This window comes from Nyctereutes procyonoides, unplaced genomic scaffold (genome assembly GCF_905146905.1).
Source record: "Nyctereutes procyonoides isolate TBG_1078 unplaced genomic scaffold, NYPRO_anot_genome, whole genome shotgun sequence".
In the NCBI taxonomy this organism is placed as follows: Eukaryota; Metazoa; Chordata; class Mammalia; order Carnivora; family Canidae; genus Nyctereutes; species Nyctereutes procyonoides.
Window position 1 is genome coordinate 39,811,063 of NW_026575139.1, and position 18,129 is coordinate 39,829,191.

The 18,129-nt window shown below is 32.9% G+C and overlaps 1 protein-coding gene across 1 annotated transcript in view; it reads left to right on the forward strand.

The window, feature by feature from the left end:
* Positions 1-18,129, forward strand: part of EXOC5 (exocyst complex component 5) — a 64,539-nt gene that overhangs the window by 33,147 nt on the left and 13,263 nt on the right. The window contains exons 8-13 of the mRNA XM_055304185.1: positions 3,057-3,101; positions 3,209-3,349; positions 4,362-4,444; positions 5,469-5,678; positions 7,242-7,389; positions 15,431-15,539. Of these exons, the coding sequence (XP_055160160.1) occupies positions 3,057-3,101; positions 3,209-3,349; positions 4,362-4,444; positions 5,469-5,678; positions 7,242-7,389; positions 15,431-15,539 (736 nt within the window). The remainder of the gene's footprint in view (positions 1-3,056; positions 3,102-3,208; positions 3,350-4,361; positions 4,445-5,468; positions 5,679-7,241; positions 7,390-15,430; positions 15,540-18,129) is intronic.

The following is an 18,129-nucleotide window of genomic DNA, read 5'->3' on the forward strand; positions in this document are numbered from 1 at the left end:
AAGAAGTTGATTTCATTTACAATTGCACCAAGAACCACAAAATACCTAGGAATAAACCTAACCAAAGAGAGAAAGGATCTGTACTTTGAAAACTATAGAACACTTGTGAAAGAAATTGAGGAGGATACAAAGAAATAGGAAAACATTCCATATTTATGGACTGGAAGAATAAGTTTTCTTAAAATGTCTATACTACCCAAGGCAATCTGCACATCTGCACATTCATTGCAATCCCTATCAAAATAATACCAGCAGTTTTCACAGAGCTGGAGCAAACAATCCTAAAATTTGTATAGAACAGGAAGAGAATAGCCAAATAGCCAAAGTAATGTTGAAAAAGAAAGCTAAAGCTAGAGACATCACAATTGTTATTACCCAAACTATATTACAAAGCTGTAATCATTATGACAGTGTAGTATTGGCACAAAAACACACATAGATCATTGGAACAGAATAGAGAACCCAGAGGTGAACCCACAACTATATATGGTCAACTAATCTTTGACAAAGCTGGAAAGAATATCCAATGGAAAAAAAGTCTCTTCAGCAGTATTGGGAAAATTGTACAGCCACATGCAGAAGAATGAAACTAGAGTATTTTCTTACATCATACACTAAAAAACTCAAGATGAATGAAAGACCTAAATGTGAGACCAGAATGCATCAAAATCCTAGAAGAGAACACAGGTAGCAACCTCTTTGACCTCGGCCATAGCAACTTCTCACTAGACATGTCTCCAGAGGCAATGGAAACAAAAGCGAAAATGAACTATTGGGACTTCAAAATAAAAAGCTTTTGCATAGCAAAGGAAACAATCAACAAAACTAAAAGGCAATGTATGGAATGCGAGAAGATATTTGCAAATGACATATCTGATAAAGGGTGCTAGAATCCAAAATCTTTAAGACTTACCAAACTCAACACGCAAAAAAAAAAAAAAAAAAAAAAAAATTACAGTCAGAAATGGGCAGAAGACTGAAGAGGCATTTCTCTAAAAAAAATGTACAAATGGCCAACAGATATATGAAAAATGCTTAACATCATCTGGCATCACAGAAATCAAAACCACAATGAGATACCACCTCACAGAATGTCTAAAATTAACAAGTCAGGAAACAACAGATGTTGGTGAGGATGAGGAGGAAAGGGAACCTTCCACTTACACTGTTGGTGGGAATACAAACTGGAAATGGTGTATAGGTTCCTCAAAAAGTTAAAAATAGAGCTATCTTATCCAGCAATTGCATTATTAGGTATTTACCCAAAGAATACAAAAGCACTGATTCGAAGGGGTGCATGCACACTTAAGGTTGATAGCAGCAATATCCACAATAGCCAGAATATGTAAAGAACCCAGATATCATCAACTGATGAATGGATAAAGAAGATGTGTGTGTGTGTGTGTGTGTGTGTGTGTGTGTGTGTATACACAATATTACTCAGCCATCAGAAAGAATAAAGTCTTTCCATTTGCAGTGATGTGGATGGAACTAGAGTATATTATGCTAAGCAAAATAAGTCAGACAGAAAAAGACAAATGCCATATGATTTCACTCATGTAGAATTTAAGAAAGAAAACAGATGAACATAGGGGAAGAGAAGGAAAAATAAGATAAAAACAAAGGGAGGCAAACTGTAAAAAACTTTTTTTTGAAGATTTTTATTTATTTGACAGAGCAAAAGCAGGAGGAGCTGCAGAAGCAGGCTCCCCACTGAGCAGGGAGCCCAACGTGGGGCTCGATCCCAGCACCCGGGGATCATGACCTGAGCCAAAGGCAGACACTTAACTGACTGAGCCACCCAGGTGCCCCAAGAAACTCTTAACTATAGGAATCAAACAGGGTTGCTGGAGGGGAGGTGAAGGGGGATGGGGTAAATGGGTGATGGGTATTAAGGAGGGCACTTGTAATGAACACTGATGTTATTTGCAAGTGATGAAATCACTAAATTCTACCACTGAAACTAATAATATGATATATGTTAACTAACTTGAACTTAAGTAAAACTTAAAAAAGAATAAATACACACACTATATATATGTAAAAGAATACACACACACTATGTGTGTGTGTATATAAATATACATATATTTATGTATATATTTATATATATATATAAATCTCTTTTTTTATTATTTGTATCCGAGTAGGGAAATAGAAGTTATTTGTTGGACTTTTAATGTGAGTAAAATATCTGCTTAAGTATTGAGAATAGTTCTTGAGACAATAGTATACTTTGCATTACTCGTTTATATTTATGGTTTGTTAATGAACAGGAATCAGAAAGCTTACTATGACAAATTATTTTGTTTAAATACATTCTGCGAAAATAGATTGAATTTTAAAAGTAAATTTGCAGGGCAGCCCGGTGGCTCAGTGGTTTAGCCCAGGACCAGATCCTAGAAACCCGGGATTGAGTCCCAAGTCAGGCTCCCTGCATGGAGCCTGCTTCTCCCTCTGCCTGTGCCTCTCTGTGGATCTCTCATTAATAAATAAATAAAATCTTTAAAATAAATAAATAAATAAATAAATAAATAAATAAATGTAAATTTGCAGAATGCCAGTTAAATACAGCTCTGTTCAGATTCTTGCAAGAGAACTCAAATACTTTGAACCTGAGAGTAAAGAAGGAAATACATACATACCTACATGCATACATATATATATATACACATATACACACCTTTTTTTTTTTCAAGATTGTGAATCTGTGGGGGGGGAGCACATGCACGCATATACGTGTTGGAATTGAAGGATATGGCTAGGTGATCATAGGGCAAAATGACTGTACAGAACTCATACCTCAGTTTCTTCTTTCATTCTAAAGTCCTGCAAGGATATGAACCTGGTGGTCATTTTCATAGAAAGCAACTGGGAGAGGGTACTATATTATTAGTTTTCTATGATTAATTTTATTTAAGTCCAATAACTATTATATTGGTGAGTCATTATGACATAGAGCTTTATTACATAAAATAACTCTTTCATTGAGATTACTATTATGATTATTGTTGTCAAAGCAGAACTGTGATGATGTATTTCTTTCTTCTTCATAGGGTTATTCCCATTGTGTTGATGTTTATATAAAGCAGTGCCAGGAGGTAACATAACAGTACACTTTATTGGATTTTGTTTTATTTTATGCTAATTTGTGTTTTAAAAACCATTTAAAAATTATGTATTCACTATGTAAAATGCCTCTGTTTAGGGTGCTTACTTGAGAAACGATATATTTGAAGATGCAGCAATACTCTGTCAACGGGTCAACAAACAAGTTGGAGATATCTTTAGTAATCCAGAAACAGTACTGGCTAAGCTTATTCAAAATGTATTTGAAATCAAACTACAGGTAATTTTAAACAATAACTAAATAGTTCTTAAGGCAATATATGATTTTTTTTCCTCTGTGTTTTAAGAATTTTTTTAAAATGTAGTTTATTCATGTAATGCCCTTTGGAATAGTAATCTACTTATTCAGCAAAGGAGAAAGGAATGACAGTATCATGTTTTTTAAAAAAATATTGTTCATCAAAAAAAAGTATTGTTCATTCAAAAAGAAAAAAAATATTGTTCATCATAATCATTAAGCATCATCAGAATATGGTTGAAATTTATGTAGCAGCAATAGTAGTTAACACGTTGTGGAGGGGTAGCCTCAGATTTTTATTTTTATTGATTCCTCACGTTGACCAATAGATGGTATTTATGAAATTATGAAAGAATTACAAGTGCAGTCTGTAGAATTTTTGATAATGAGACACTAACATGAAAAAACAGTAATTTAATTTACAACTTTGACTACTATAGCACTATATATTAAGGCATCATTTCCTAAACTATATTTACTACTAGATTAAGCAACATTAAAGAAGTGTTTATTTTTAAAACACAATTCATAGCCTTTAAAAAAGTACTAATGCGTATTGTGATTCTGTAGAAACGGGAGTGTAAAGTACACTAAATTTTTTCCCAAATTTTAGAGTCATGCCTGTTAAAGTCTCAAAGGACACTAGTGTTACCCAGGCCGCAGTTTGGGAAATGCTGCTCTAAGGAATTGAATATATTGGTATAACTTCAGTTTTGTTTTTTTAACTGTACTTTATGAGGCAAGATAGGCCAGTTCAAAAGAAAAGATATTTTGAAATTCTTAGTATTTATTCCCGAGAGTGCTATATATAGATGAACATGTAAATATGAGAAGCATTAAAAAAGCCTGTTTTATTTTTTTATATTGGGTATTTTCTGTGCATTGCCTTTTCCATTGTATTTGAAGTCAGAACAATTCAAGGACATGGAATAATTTTGGAGAAAAACATATAATTTTGGCTTAATTGACAAAACATTGACTTTTTTTTTTCCAGAGTTTTGTGAAAGACCAGTTAGAAGAATGTAGGAAGTCTGATGCAGAGCAGTATCTCAAAAATCTCTATGATTTATATACAAGGTATTTTTTTTATTTACTAGAAAATAGGAAAATAATAACATGTCAGATTTTCTTTGCTTTTTCTTTAAAATAGAAAATGAAGTATTCAGGTATTTGAGTTTGTCAACGGTATACCTTTTAGCATGAAATGCTTGTTTGTATAGATTACTGTTCTATGAAGAACAGCATTTTTAGCACGTTAACTTAAGGGATTGGAGATTACACTTTATAGTCATGTACTTAGTGAAACTTTTTTTATGTTTAAGACTCAAGAATTTTGTTTCTGATTTTAATTGTAATCTAGTTACTATTCTTTAATTTTTTTTCTCTAAGAAGTAGTTTAATTACATTTATCTGCAGTTAAAATTGTATAAATTGAGAAAGTCACAAATTCTTAAATGACAATTTCAGCCTTAAGTCTGATATGAAAATTTGCCTTTGGCTTTTGTAAATGGAAGTGTAACATTTAGAAATATTGTTATCAAAAGCTTCTTATGGAGGTTTTTTTTTTTTTCCAGTCCTTTTGCTGTTCATGAGTATCGTCATTTTGAGAGGAGGGTTTTCAAAAGTAATCATAACCAGGAAGCCCATCCCAACATTTATTGTGAGCCTATCCTTAATAATATGAAACAGAAAAATAGAGGAAAGTCCACATGGACAAAGACAAAAGAGAATGAACAGAAAGTAGATCTCTCATTATTCTGACATGGGTACCAAATCATGAATAGCATTAGAACATATTAAAGTCATGCTGCCACTGTTGCCATTTCTAGACTGGTTGGTTGCCTCTGTTTCCTCTCATAAATCATCCCTAGGAGATTATCCCTAGTCAGTTTTCTAAACCATAGTGTTGTTTGTAATATCCAGTCTACCCTATATATAGATGTATGCAGCTGCTCTCTGTATCCTTAGTGCCTTCCTAAGGTTTAAGAAATGGTGTTTAACATAAGTTATTAAAATCACATTGTAAAAATATATATTACTTAGTATTGTTACTATATCTAAAATATACATTAATCTCTTTTTCCCCCTTTTCCATGAAAAGAACTACAAATCTTTCCAGCAAGTTGATGGAGTTTAACTTAGGTACTGATAAACAGACTTTCTTGTCTAAGCTTATCAAATCCATTTTCATTTCCTATTTGGAGAACTATATTGAGGTGGAGACTGGATACTTGAAAAGTAGAAGTGCTATGATCCTACAGCGCTATTATGACTCAAAAAACCATCAGAAGAGATCCATTGGCACAGGAGGGTGAGTGTTTTTATTAAATGTTGTAGTTAAAAGTAAAGATTTTAAGAACTGTATTATGTTCGGACAAAATTGTCAAATGTTGACAGTCATTGGAATTCTCTGTGAAGAACTCAATTAACCCAGCTTATTTACACCATTGATCAAATCCTGTCTCTTGAAACACATGTTGGAATGACCTAACATACTGCGATTAGAATTTAAAGCAGAATACCAGAACTATAAAGAGTTCCGTATAGTCTCTTTTTTTTTTCCAGACTGAGTAAATTATTCCACATTATTAACTAGGAAGCACACATTTTTTGTCGTTGCAAGTGGAAAATAGCAGTTTACAGTGTAGATATCCTGAGCTTTTTCATGACTTGACTTAAAATTATTTAATTAATTCCTTAAAATCTGTGATTATTCACATACTAAAAGAAAAGGATTTGCGGAAGAATTGGTAGCACCTGTTATCCATATCTCAGCTGTCTAGAACCATTTGATTCTAGGATGTAGCAGAACGATTTATGTGGAGCCATATGATTAGAGTCCAGAGTATACTCAAATAAATCTGTTTCTTGTTTCCCAGTTTGTCATATACTAAATAATAATCAGGGAAAGGTTATAATTAGGAATAAGAAATGCCATCTGAAAGGCAGCAGCAAGTAAGGGAAGAGAAAAACTAAAGAATAACCATGAGAATTAAAAAAATAATTTGGGATACCTGGCTAGCTCAGTCAGTGGAGCATGCAACTCTTAGTCTCAGAGTTGTAAGTTTGAACTCCACCTTGAATGTAAAGATTATTAAAAAAAAGAAAGAAAAAAAAAAAACCGCGGGATGCCTGGGTGACTTAGCAGTTGACAGGTTGAGGGTCTGCCTTTGGCTCAGGGCATGGTCCCAGTCCTGGGATCGAGTCCCACATCGGTCTCTCTGCAAGGAGCCTGTCTCTGCCTCTGTCTATGCCTCTGCCTCTCTCTCTGTGTCTTTCATGAATAAATAAATTTAAAAATCTTTTTTAAAAATTAAAAATAAAAACCTTAGAAAAGTTTAGAATAGTCTAGAGTTAGGTATTCTAGGAACAAAAGAAATCTAACCTAAAGATACCACCATATAATAAATATTCAAAGTAACTCAGTCATTAAGAATGCTAAATTATGTTTAATATATCTTGCTTAATAATAAGGAAATGTGAATTTGCTCAAATAGTTAAATGTATTTAAAAAGCATTAAATTTTTAAAGTTTATTGCAAGCAGGACTGTTTAGTTATATTAATTGACTTGTAATAATCCACTTCATAAGGAAACCAACAAGGAATTTTTGGCTGTTGAGTCAGAATTATAGTCATAATTATAAATTATTATTTTAAAGGTCATAACTCCAGATAATACTCATTTTTCAGATGAAAGTCTTCTGCTAAGAGATTGACTTGCTTTGCTTTTACAGGACTAAATTATTGGAATTAGAATGTTTGAGTTTGGCAGTTAGTCCATTTTTCTTTGTTGATGTATACTAAATTGAAGAGTACTTAAAATTGAAATCTGTGTAAAATGTTCTCTTTTCATTTGTTGTTATGATGCATTAGTATTCAGGATTTGAAAGAGAGAATTAGACAACGTACCAACTTACCTCTGGGGCCAAGTATCGATACTCATGGAGAAACTTTCCTATCTCAAGAAGTGGTGGTTAATCTTTTACAAGAAACTAAACAGGCCTTTGAAAGATGTCATAGGGTAAGAGTAATTATAAATTTATTTCATTTTTATGTAGTTGTGTATTTTAATTTTCACCTTGTTATAAATCTGCTCTCTGGTCAGGAACAACTAACCCATTACATTTTTTGTAATGAGATGGAGTTTTTGTTTTGGAGAACAGAATTATTTTAAAATTATTTATAAGTATATTTTAATATTATTTTATAAGTTGAATATTCCCAATTTTTCTTCTGTAAGTTATATTAAATCAAGATATAAAAGGGAGATTTAGAGCTATCTCATAAAGAAATAGAAATATTAGGGAAAGAAGGATGTTTTAAGAACCCAAATATCAAAGGAAAAGAATGAGAAGTTGACTCCAGTAAAATTTAGAATTTCTGTCCTACAAACACTTGAACAAAGTGAGGAGATAAGTTACAGCCTGCGAGAAGATATTTGTAACCAATATTACTAGCAGAAAATTATGTAAAACAAATAATAGTGGCAAATAATTGTATAGCACATACAATGTTCCAAAGCACTTTAGGTATACACCAACTCATATAATCATTGTAACAACCTTGAGAGATTTTGATTCCATTTTACAGAGAAGAAACTGAGATACATACATCTTAAGCAGTGGAACTGAGAGTGGAGGCAGTCTTAATTTTTTTTGTATTGATATTATTGATGGACAATAAATCCATATGAATTATACAAATAAACAATATAAATTATACATACAAATTATACATATAAATCAATAGAAAACAAAGACTAATAAATGTACATAGTAGGTTCTCATTAGATGTGGTAGCCAAGAGTGAGGGCTTTGGAGTCAGCCAGAGGTGGAACCAAAACCCATCGCTTCTGTTTACTGTGGCCAATGACCTAATGTCTATAAAACTCAGATACCTTACCTACAAAGAGGAGATAATATATGCAGGTTATTTTGGAATAAGTTATGAAAGGTTATCTTGATATACATAGACAAATACAGAAAATGTAAATTATTAATAAGATATCCAGTCTCACTAATAGGAAAATGAAACTTAAAATAGGGAAAATAATCAGTCTCATTCAGATTGCAAAAATTAAGAAGTCTGATAATAACGCAGTGTTGGTAAGGGCAATAGACATTTTCATAAGCTGCCAGTGGAAGTAAAAGTTGGTATAGTTACTTTGGATAGTAACTTGGGAATTCCTTAGAGAAACTCAGGTATACATGCAATATCTAACATAGCAACGTTGTTTATCAGAATCAAATTAAGTGTGCCTTGAAAAGAGAATTGATAAACTGACATTGTTCATACACTAGAAAACTACAACAATTTAAATGACTAAATGAGTTACATGTATCAACAATAAATCTTAAAAATACAGTGTACAGTGTCGACTTCTGGCTTGAAGTGTAGCAATCACCTCAAGAATCCCCCTGCTACATGTGGGATATTATGTAACGGGTGTTTTTTAATCTAAGAGACCCATAGATTCCAGTTTGCCCAGCTTTGGGGATCTGGAGAGTCAGTAGGGCTACAGTATATGAAGTCACAAGGAAGACTCTCATTCATCATTTTAAGGCTTAACCTGCTGTTTGCACCATAACAGATTGCCTTGTGGCATCCTGCTCACCTCTGAGAAGTTGTTTCAATTGGAGGTTCAATTTATTGAATTGTCTGAACCCTGGAGGTTCATGGTTTTTGCCTCTGATATAACCTGCTTGGATAAACTCCCAGCCTGTGCTGGAATTGAACTTTTTAAAAGTAACTAAATAGAAAACAAACTTGTAAAGCAATAATAGGTAGAGATTCCAACACCAGAAAGAAACATATCTTGAACCAGTGAAAGGGCAAAGTCAGTTACAGCTAACAAAATCAGTAGTAAGAGACATAGCAACTTTAAATGCCATTTGGGGAAAATGCCTTTGGATTTATGACTGAATTGTAGCTACCCCACTACACTTACCAAATTCGATGTACGTTCTTGTGTTGCCTTTTCTCCATAAATGTTCATTGTTTAAAATTAAAACCTCTGCAAACATTTAAAAAAAACACACACAGTTTTGAGTGAAGAAAACAAGATAGGGAAAAGATGTATTCTGTATAATACCACTATATAAAGTTTTAAAAAGTAAAACAATACCTTATATTGTTTAGAGATATGCATAAACGTGATAAATTCAGGATAGTGTTTGCCATGTGGGAAGAGCACCTAAAGGATTCTATTCATGTGTAGGACTCTCCTTCCTCCCTCCCACCCCTAAAAGAGAAAAAAATTCTAAAGTACATATTGGAAAAATGTTAAGATACCACACATCTGGGTGGATGATGGGTATATTAGGTAAATTACTATCTCTAGTTTTCTGAATGCTGGAAATATATTAAAATATTTCTAAAGGTCATTGAACCTTAAGCTGTCAACATTATGTTGTTCGAATCATAGTAACCAGCTCTATATCATGACCTTTTGTCTGGAAATTTACAAGATAGAAATTCATTTCAGCACACTCTGATCCAACATATATGTGTTTACTTTGTACCAGCTGTCTGGTTAGGCATTGATAATACAAAAAGAAGACTTGTACATAACTTTTGAATAGTGTGGGAAAATGAGGTAGACATATAAACAATCAGTGCAAAATAGGTATACCCTGCTGGGACCAAAGAAGATGCAACCAGCTCTGTCTGGTCAAAGAATTAAGGAAGAGTATTTATTTGAAAAGGTTTCAAAAAGAAGGGGACTTTTTAGGCCTGAGTCTTAAAGCTACATAGGATATTTCAAGAAGGTAATTCTTGCAGAGAGAGTAGTACATATTAACAAAAAGTAATATACAAAAATCAGCTGTGTAGCATAAAAATGCTTGAAATAAAAATGTACATGGGAGAGTAATAAGAAAGGAAGTTGAGAAGGTAGAAACTCTTTATACCATGCTTAGAAATTTAGACTCAACCTCATAGATTATGATAGAAGCTTTATTTTTTTTTATGATAGAAGCTTTAAAGGATTATTTTAAAAAGAGCACTATAATGAGCAGATTGGTGCTTTTTTCTTTCTTTAAAAAAAAACTTTGAGATACCTTTAACATTCAATAAACTGCATATATATAAACTGTACAATTTGATGAGTTTGATAAGTTTTGTCTACATTTCTGAAGCTACAACTTCAATCAAGATAATGAACAGATCTATCACCCCAAAAAGTTTCCTTTTGTCTTTTTATACTCCCCCTTTCCTCTCTCCACTTCTGTCTTCAGACAACTGCTGATCATTTTTTATGTCACTGTAGACTCCTTTCCAAAAAGAAGGAAATATTTGAAGATTGAAAGCTAAACAGGATGTCTTTAAGAGCTTCATCAATTTTTTATAAATGGTTTATAGTACGTTATAATATGTACATATGTTTCTGGCTTCTTTCACTTGGCATGATTATTTAGAAATTGATCCATGTAATTGTGTGTTACTTAGTATGCTTCTTTCTGTTGCTAGGTAGTATTTGCTTGCATGCATATACCACAGTTTATCTGTTTACCTATTGATAGACATTTAGAGTGATTCCAGTGATTGACTATTATGAATGAAGTTGCTGTGAACATTCATGTATGTGTCTTTATGCAGACATATGCTTTCATTTCTTAGGTATATACATAGTAGCAATTTGAGTCATATGGTATTACTTTTAAAGAAACTGACAAACTATTTTCCAAGGTTGTTTGATTTGACATTCCCACCAGTAATGTGTGAAAGTTTCATTTGCTCCCCATGATCTCCAGCATTTGGTATAATCAGTCTTTTTAACTTGAGACAGTCAGTATAGAGATATCTTGTTATAGTTTTAGTTTGCATTTTCCTAATGATTAATGATGTTGAGTATCTTTTCATGTGTTTATTTGCCATTAGTATATATTCTTTGATGTATTGTGTGCATTTTAAAAATGCAGTTGTTTTCTTACTATTTTTGAGAGTTCTGTATTCAAATTACAATTCATTTATCAGATATGTGATATGCAGATTTTTTCTTTCAGTCTGTGACTTGTCTTTTTAATCTCTTAACAGTATTTTCAAAGACTAGAAATTCTTAATTTTCATGAAACCCAATTTTACACTTTTCTGTTGTGGATAGCATTTTTGGTATCATATATAAGAAATCTTTACCTGACCCATGGTCACAAAAATTTCCTATTATGTTTTCTTCTAGTAGTTTCATAGTTTAAGGTTTTACATTTAAGTTCTATAAGCTGGTTTGAGTTAACTTATACATGTCCTATGATATGTGGATTAAAGTTAAGTTTTTTGCATTTATGTATCCAGTTATTTAAGCGTTATTTATTGGAAAGACTATCCTTTCTCTACTGAATTACTTTGGAACCTTTGGTGAAAACTACTTGACAGTTTATATGTGGATCCTTTTCTGGACTCTCTCATGTTCCACTGACCTGTTTGTCTTTGTGCCAATACTTCACTGTCTTCATCACTGTAACTATAAGTCATGAATCAGGGAGTATAAGTCCTCTCATATTTTCATATAAATTATTTTGCATTTTCATATATCTCATAATCAGATTGTCAGTCTCAGGGGAAAAGTTTGGGATTTTGATTTTAATTGCATTGAATCTATAGTCCTGTTTGTGGAGAAGTGACATCTTAGCAATATTGAGTTTTCAGTCTATGAATAGAGTATATCTATCTGCCCATTTATTTAGGTTTTCTTTAATTTTCCATACCAGAGTTTTGTAATTTTTAGCATACAAGATTTATCCCTGAGTATTTAGCATTTTTGTGTTAATGTACTGTAAGTGATATTTTTTAATTTATATTTTTAATACTCTGTTGTTAGTGTATAGAAAAACAGTTGATTTTTTTATATGTTGACTTTATACGTGCAACCTAATAACTAAAGTCACTTATTAGTTCTAATAGCTTTTTTGGTAGATTCCACAGGATTTTCTAAATAGACTATCATGTTGTCTGCCAATAAGTCAGTTTTACTTATTCCTTTCCAGTGTACAAATCTGTTATTTTGTTCTCTTGCCTTATTGGATTGCACAGAACCTCCAGTACAAGGTTGAATGGAAGTGGTGAGAGCCAACACCTTGTATTCCACTGAGTCTTTCACAATTAAGTATGATATTAATTGTAGATTTTTCACAGATGCTCTTTATCAGAGCATTGAAAAAATTCTTTTATTTTTAGTTTTCTGAATATTTTTATAAGATTAGGTGTTGGATTATGTTAAATGCTGTCTTTTTACTAATGTCCTGAATTACATTGATTTATAAATATTAACCTTGCATTCCTTTGACAGACCCCACTTGGTCATTATGTATTATTATCTATGTATATTTTGTTAGATTAGGTTTGCTGAACTTCTGTTAAGAATTCTTGTGTTTGTGTTCATGAGGGATATTGACTTATACATATATATTTTTTTCCACACAATGTCTTTGTCTCATTTTGGTTATCAGGGTAATACTGGCCTTATAGAATGAATTGGAAAATATTCCTTCCTCTTCAGTTTTCTGGAAGAGATTGTATAAAATTGATATTATTTCTTCCTTAAATGTTTGCTAGAATTTACCAGTGAAGTCATTAGGGCCTGCAGTTTTATTTTTGAAGGTTTTTAACTACAAATTTGACTTCTTTAATAGGTTTAGAACTATTTAAGTTACCTATTTCTTTTTAATTGAGCTTTGGTAGTTAGTGGCTTGTAAGGAAGGATTTGTGTATTTCACATAAATGTTTGAATTTATTGGTATTAAATTGTTCATGATATTTACTTGTTACCTGTTTAATATCTGACTGTAGTAATGTCACCTTTTCGTTCTTGATATCGGTAATTTGTATCTTTTTTTTTTTTTTTCCCCTGACTAGTCTGGCTAGAGGTTTATCAGGTTTCCCAAAAAATCAGCTTTTTTGATATCATTGATTTTTCTCTGTTCTTTTGTGTTTCATCAATTTCCACTATTACTTTTCTGCTACTTACTTGGATTTCACTTGCCCATCTTTGTTTAGTTTTGTAAGATGGAAACTGAGGTCATTGATTTGAGACCCTTCTTCTCTAATATAAACATTTAGTCTTATAAGGTTCCCTCTGATGTAAGCTTTAGCTGTGTACCATACATTTTGATATGTTGTATTTATTTTCATTCAGGTCAAAATACTTTTAAATTTCCCTCTTGATTTCTTTGGTCCAAAAATGATTTAGAAGTATATTATTATTTGTCAGATATTGTTTTTTTTTTTTTTAGTTCTTTCTGTTATTTATTTTTTAAGATTTTATTATTTATTCATGAGAGACAGAGAGAGAGGCAGAGACACAGGCAGAGGGAGAAGCAGGCTCCATGCAGGGAGCCTGACATGGGACTCGATCCCAGATCTCTGGGATCAGGCCCTGGGCTGAAGGCAGCACTAAACCGCTGAGCCACCCGGGCTGCCCAGTTCTTTCTGTTATTGATTCAAATTTGATCGTATTGTGGTTAGAGGACATACTTTGTAGGACATGAATCCATTTTAAATTTGTTTAGACTTACTTTCTAGCCCAGGATATGATCCATCTTTGTAAATGTTTTGTGTATACTTGAAAAGAATGTATATCCTGATGGCTTTAGATAGGGTATTTTATAAATGTCAGGTCCAGTTGATTGAAAGTATTGTTTACATCTTCTCTCTCCCTATCAATTTTCTGTCTACCTCTTCTGTTGATTATGCATGGATATAGGAGGAGGTGAAAATTTTATCTTTTATTGCTTGTTAAGGGCATCTGTTGAGCATCAGTGAGCAAAGAAGGGAGGTGAAGATTATAGTAGAGCAACTAGAGAAGAGTAAACTTTGAGATGATATTAAGAAGACCAGGAAGGGAATTGAGTAATACCAAATCAGTGTTTATAATAAGACATTTAAAGTGGATTACGCACTTCAACTGCCAGCTCTCTATATCAGATAATAAGCACTATTCTGAGAAACGTACATGAATGGAGATTACAAAGAGGCAACAATCAGTTGATAATACAGGAAGCAGTTATAAGATGTTGAAAGGGGATCCCTGGGTGGCGCAGCGGTTTGGCGCCTGCCTTTGGCCCAGGGCGCGATCCTGGAGACCCGGGATCGAATCCCACGTCAGGTTCCCGGTGCATGGAGTCTGCTTCTCCCTCTGCCTATGTCTCTGCCTCTCTCTCTCATTCTGTGTGACTATCATAAATAAATAAAAATTAAAAATAAAATAAGATGTTGAAAGGTAATTTTCCGACTTTTTAAAGAGATATTTCATTTTCTCACCATACCTACAAATAATTCTTCTGAGTGATCATCAACAAAATGAACATTTATTATTGTAAGTTTACTATGTGCCAAACACTGTGCTAAAAAATACTTTATGTGCATTTTTATATTATTCTTATCTCAGGACTAGAGTTAATATTATTCCCACTTTATAGATAAAGAAATTGAAGCCTGGTGGGGTTAAATAATATCTTAAGGGTTTACTCAGAGAGGAAGTGATGAAGCTGGGATTTGAGCCTGTCATAATATTTTATAGTGCACCTATTACCGATTTCCCCATCTCTGCTCCCCAATAGAAAAAAGAATCCTTGAGTTTTGCTAGAATAGGTTTTGTTATAGTTGGTGGCTCTGAAACTTCTTTGACCATAATCTATAAGAAATAGACTTTACATAGTCCAATGAATGTTTATGTGTATGCATGTATGATGTTTTTATATGTATTTCATAATACTATATTTGGTTTAAATATGTACATTATACTTTATTTCCTGTTGATCCTCTCATCTCTTCCCTCTTTCTTTCTTTTCACAATCCACTAATGGATTGCAATCCAGGTGAGAAAAATGTTGAGCTAGTCTAAGCCAGTAGAATTGTAGACAAATGAAGAGCATTGTAACTATATGTCTGTGTATGTGAGAGAGGCATTGGGGGTGGAGAGAAAGAGGCATAAATTACTATTTTGCTACCCGAATACTTGCTACGTCTTGTAAGAAGTTGATTGCTTAAACAAACAAACAAAAAAGCCTTTCTTTTTAAACGATAGATTTGAGGAGTAATGTATTTGTTTTGTTTTGTTTTTTTTAAAGCTCTCAGATCCTTCTGATTTACCAAGGAATGCCTTTAGAATTTTTACCATTCTTGTGGAATTTTTATGTATTGAGCATATTGATTATGCTTTGGAAACAGGACTTGCTGGTAAGTGTATGTATTTATGTTATACTTTGTGTTAAATTCCTTTGACCCTGCTTGATTAACTATATACATAATGTTTTATATATATTAAACTCTATATGTCAGATTCAGTTCAATGCAATGAATAATGCTTTTCGAACTTCTTAAATGCAAGGGTTTGTCAAGTGCAGAAAGTTACACAAAGACACACTTCTCATATTACTTACATTATGCAGGACAGGGTAAAACTACATCACTCACTGAGTGTATGGCAGAACATAGTACAATGCTGTAAATTATAAAGTGTCAAAAGAGCAGAAATGAAGGTGACAGCAGTTCTGGTTGAGGCAATTAAGTAATGTAAAGTTTAGAAAGGAAAATATATTCCAAAATAAGCCTGGAAAGGAGTGGATTCATACAAAAATTTTTCTTTTGCTTTTGGTCTTCTGGGTTTACTGGTATTAATATGATAATAATGATTTCTTGCCTAAATCCCATTCCCATTAAGACAGTTGCCTCCTTGAACTTTCTGCCTGTTCAGTGTGCATCTCAAATTTAACATATCCCTATGAAACTCTTTATCTTCCATTTAAGACTGTTTCACTCCCATTCTTCCCCATGTCTGTAAAAGGTATTACTGTACTGGTTGCTCAGGCCCCAAACATAGAATTTGCTGTAATTCTTCCTTTTCATCAAACCTGATAGCCAGTCTATCAGCAAATCCTATCAGTATACTTCCAAACCTAATTCATACTCCTCTACTTTTTTCAAGCTCTACTAATGCTGCCCTAATTTAAATACCATTATCTTTATCCACTCCTAACTGGTCTTTCTGTGTACATTCTCTCTCACCTCTCCACATTACTGACTCCACATATAGTCAGTTTGATTATCATTTCCCATTTAAGACCCATTAGGAACTTCCTATTTCTTTTAGGGGGAAAACAATAACAAACTTTATAAAAGCAAGACTTTTGATCTGTCCTCTTCTTATGTATTCATCCACTTTTCATATTGCACTTTCTCTCACTACCTCAGCTGTCAGCCACTCTGGCCTTCATTCTTTTTTCTCACTCAGACTTTCCCCCTATCCCCCAAACCCTTTTCCTTCAGCTCTTTTCATGCATGACTTTTTAATCTCTGATCACAGCTTAGATGTCACCTTCTCAAAGAGGCTTTTGTGGATCACCCTAGCTAAGGTAGCCCTCTACTCCCAGCCTTAGTTACCCATTATTTCATCACTGAATTAATATTTTTCATAGCACTTATCACAATGAAATTTTCATCTATTAATGTCTTCCTCTGCTTACCAGAATTCATTCATTAACACATACCTTCTAAGTGCCTATTCTTTCACTTATGGAGTTTTCTTAAGGATAAGATGGGCAGATGACTAAAATGCAATGAAGAAAAATAAAATTGAGTAAGAGATAGAAGTGTTGAGAGGGTGGGATGGGGAATTCAGGAGCAGAGGACTTTTTTTTAGAGGTTGGTCAGAGAATGCTTCTCTGAGGAGATGTTGAGCCAGACAGCTGAATGGAATGAAAGAGTAAATTGAGTATTTGGAGAAAGTATTTTAAGGAAACAGCATGTATGCTGTTGTGGCTAGGAATCTTATCTGTCTTAATCACCATTATTGCCTAGCACTTAGAAAGCACATAGCAGATGCTCAAAAAATGTTTATTTGAATGTATATCATGTCATTTAATAAACTTTTTAAACACTGAAACGGAATTACCCATAATTCAGTAAACTTGTGATTTATTCTTACCCATTTTTTTATTTGCTCTCCTGTAGATAAGCATTTGTATCCTTTTTTAAAACTTAATTACAGTAGACTCTTTTTTTTTTTTAAGTTTATTTATTTTCTTAAGTAATCTGTACCCAGTGTGGGGCTCAAACTCATGACCCCAAGATGGAGTTACATGCTCTTCTGACTGAGCCAGCCAGGCTCCCCAATTACAGCAGCTCTTGACTTCAAGTATTTAACATTTGCCATTTGCAAATGACTTAATGTGGAAATTTGTATTGGGATAATAATACCTCAAGGATATGATGAAGATTAAAGAAGATAATGGAAAAAGGTAACAAGAATTTGAATTCATAGGGTTATGAAGGATTTGTTATTTAGCTCATATGGAAATCTAGCATCTTCATTTTAATAGCTATGTTCACAATTAGAAAATTTACTGGTAGAATAAAAATATCCTATAACTTATATTCATAAATTTTCTTTCATGAAGGCATTCAATTAGTACTTACTGCTCTTATTTCTAATTACAGTATGTATACATGACGAAATTTTATACTATCAAGATAAATAAACTTAACTATCCCCTGTTACTAAACATACTGGATATTTTCAGCAATTTAGTAATATAAATAATGCTGCAGTGAACATTGTAGAGCTTAAAGTTATTTCCTTATTTTGAATTATTTTCTTTGTATGAAATCCCAGAGGTGAAATTAGCAGATCAAAAGGGCACTTAGCTGGCTCAGTTGGTAGAGCATGTGACTCTTCTGAGTCATGAGTTCGGGCCCCCATTTGGAGAGTAGAGTTTACTTAGAAAAAAAAAAAAAAAAAAAACAACACAAAGTGTTTTACCAGTTTAAA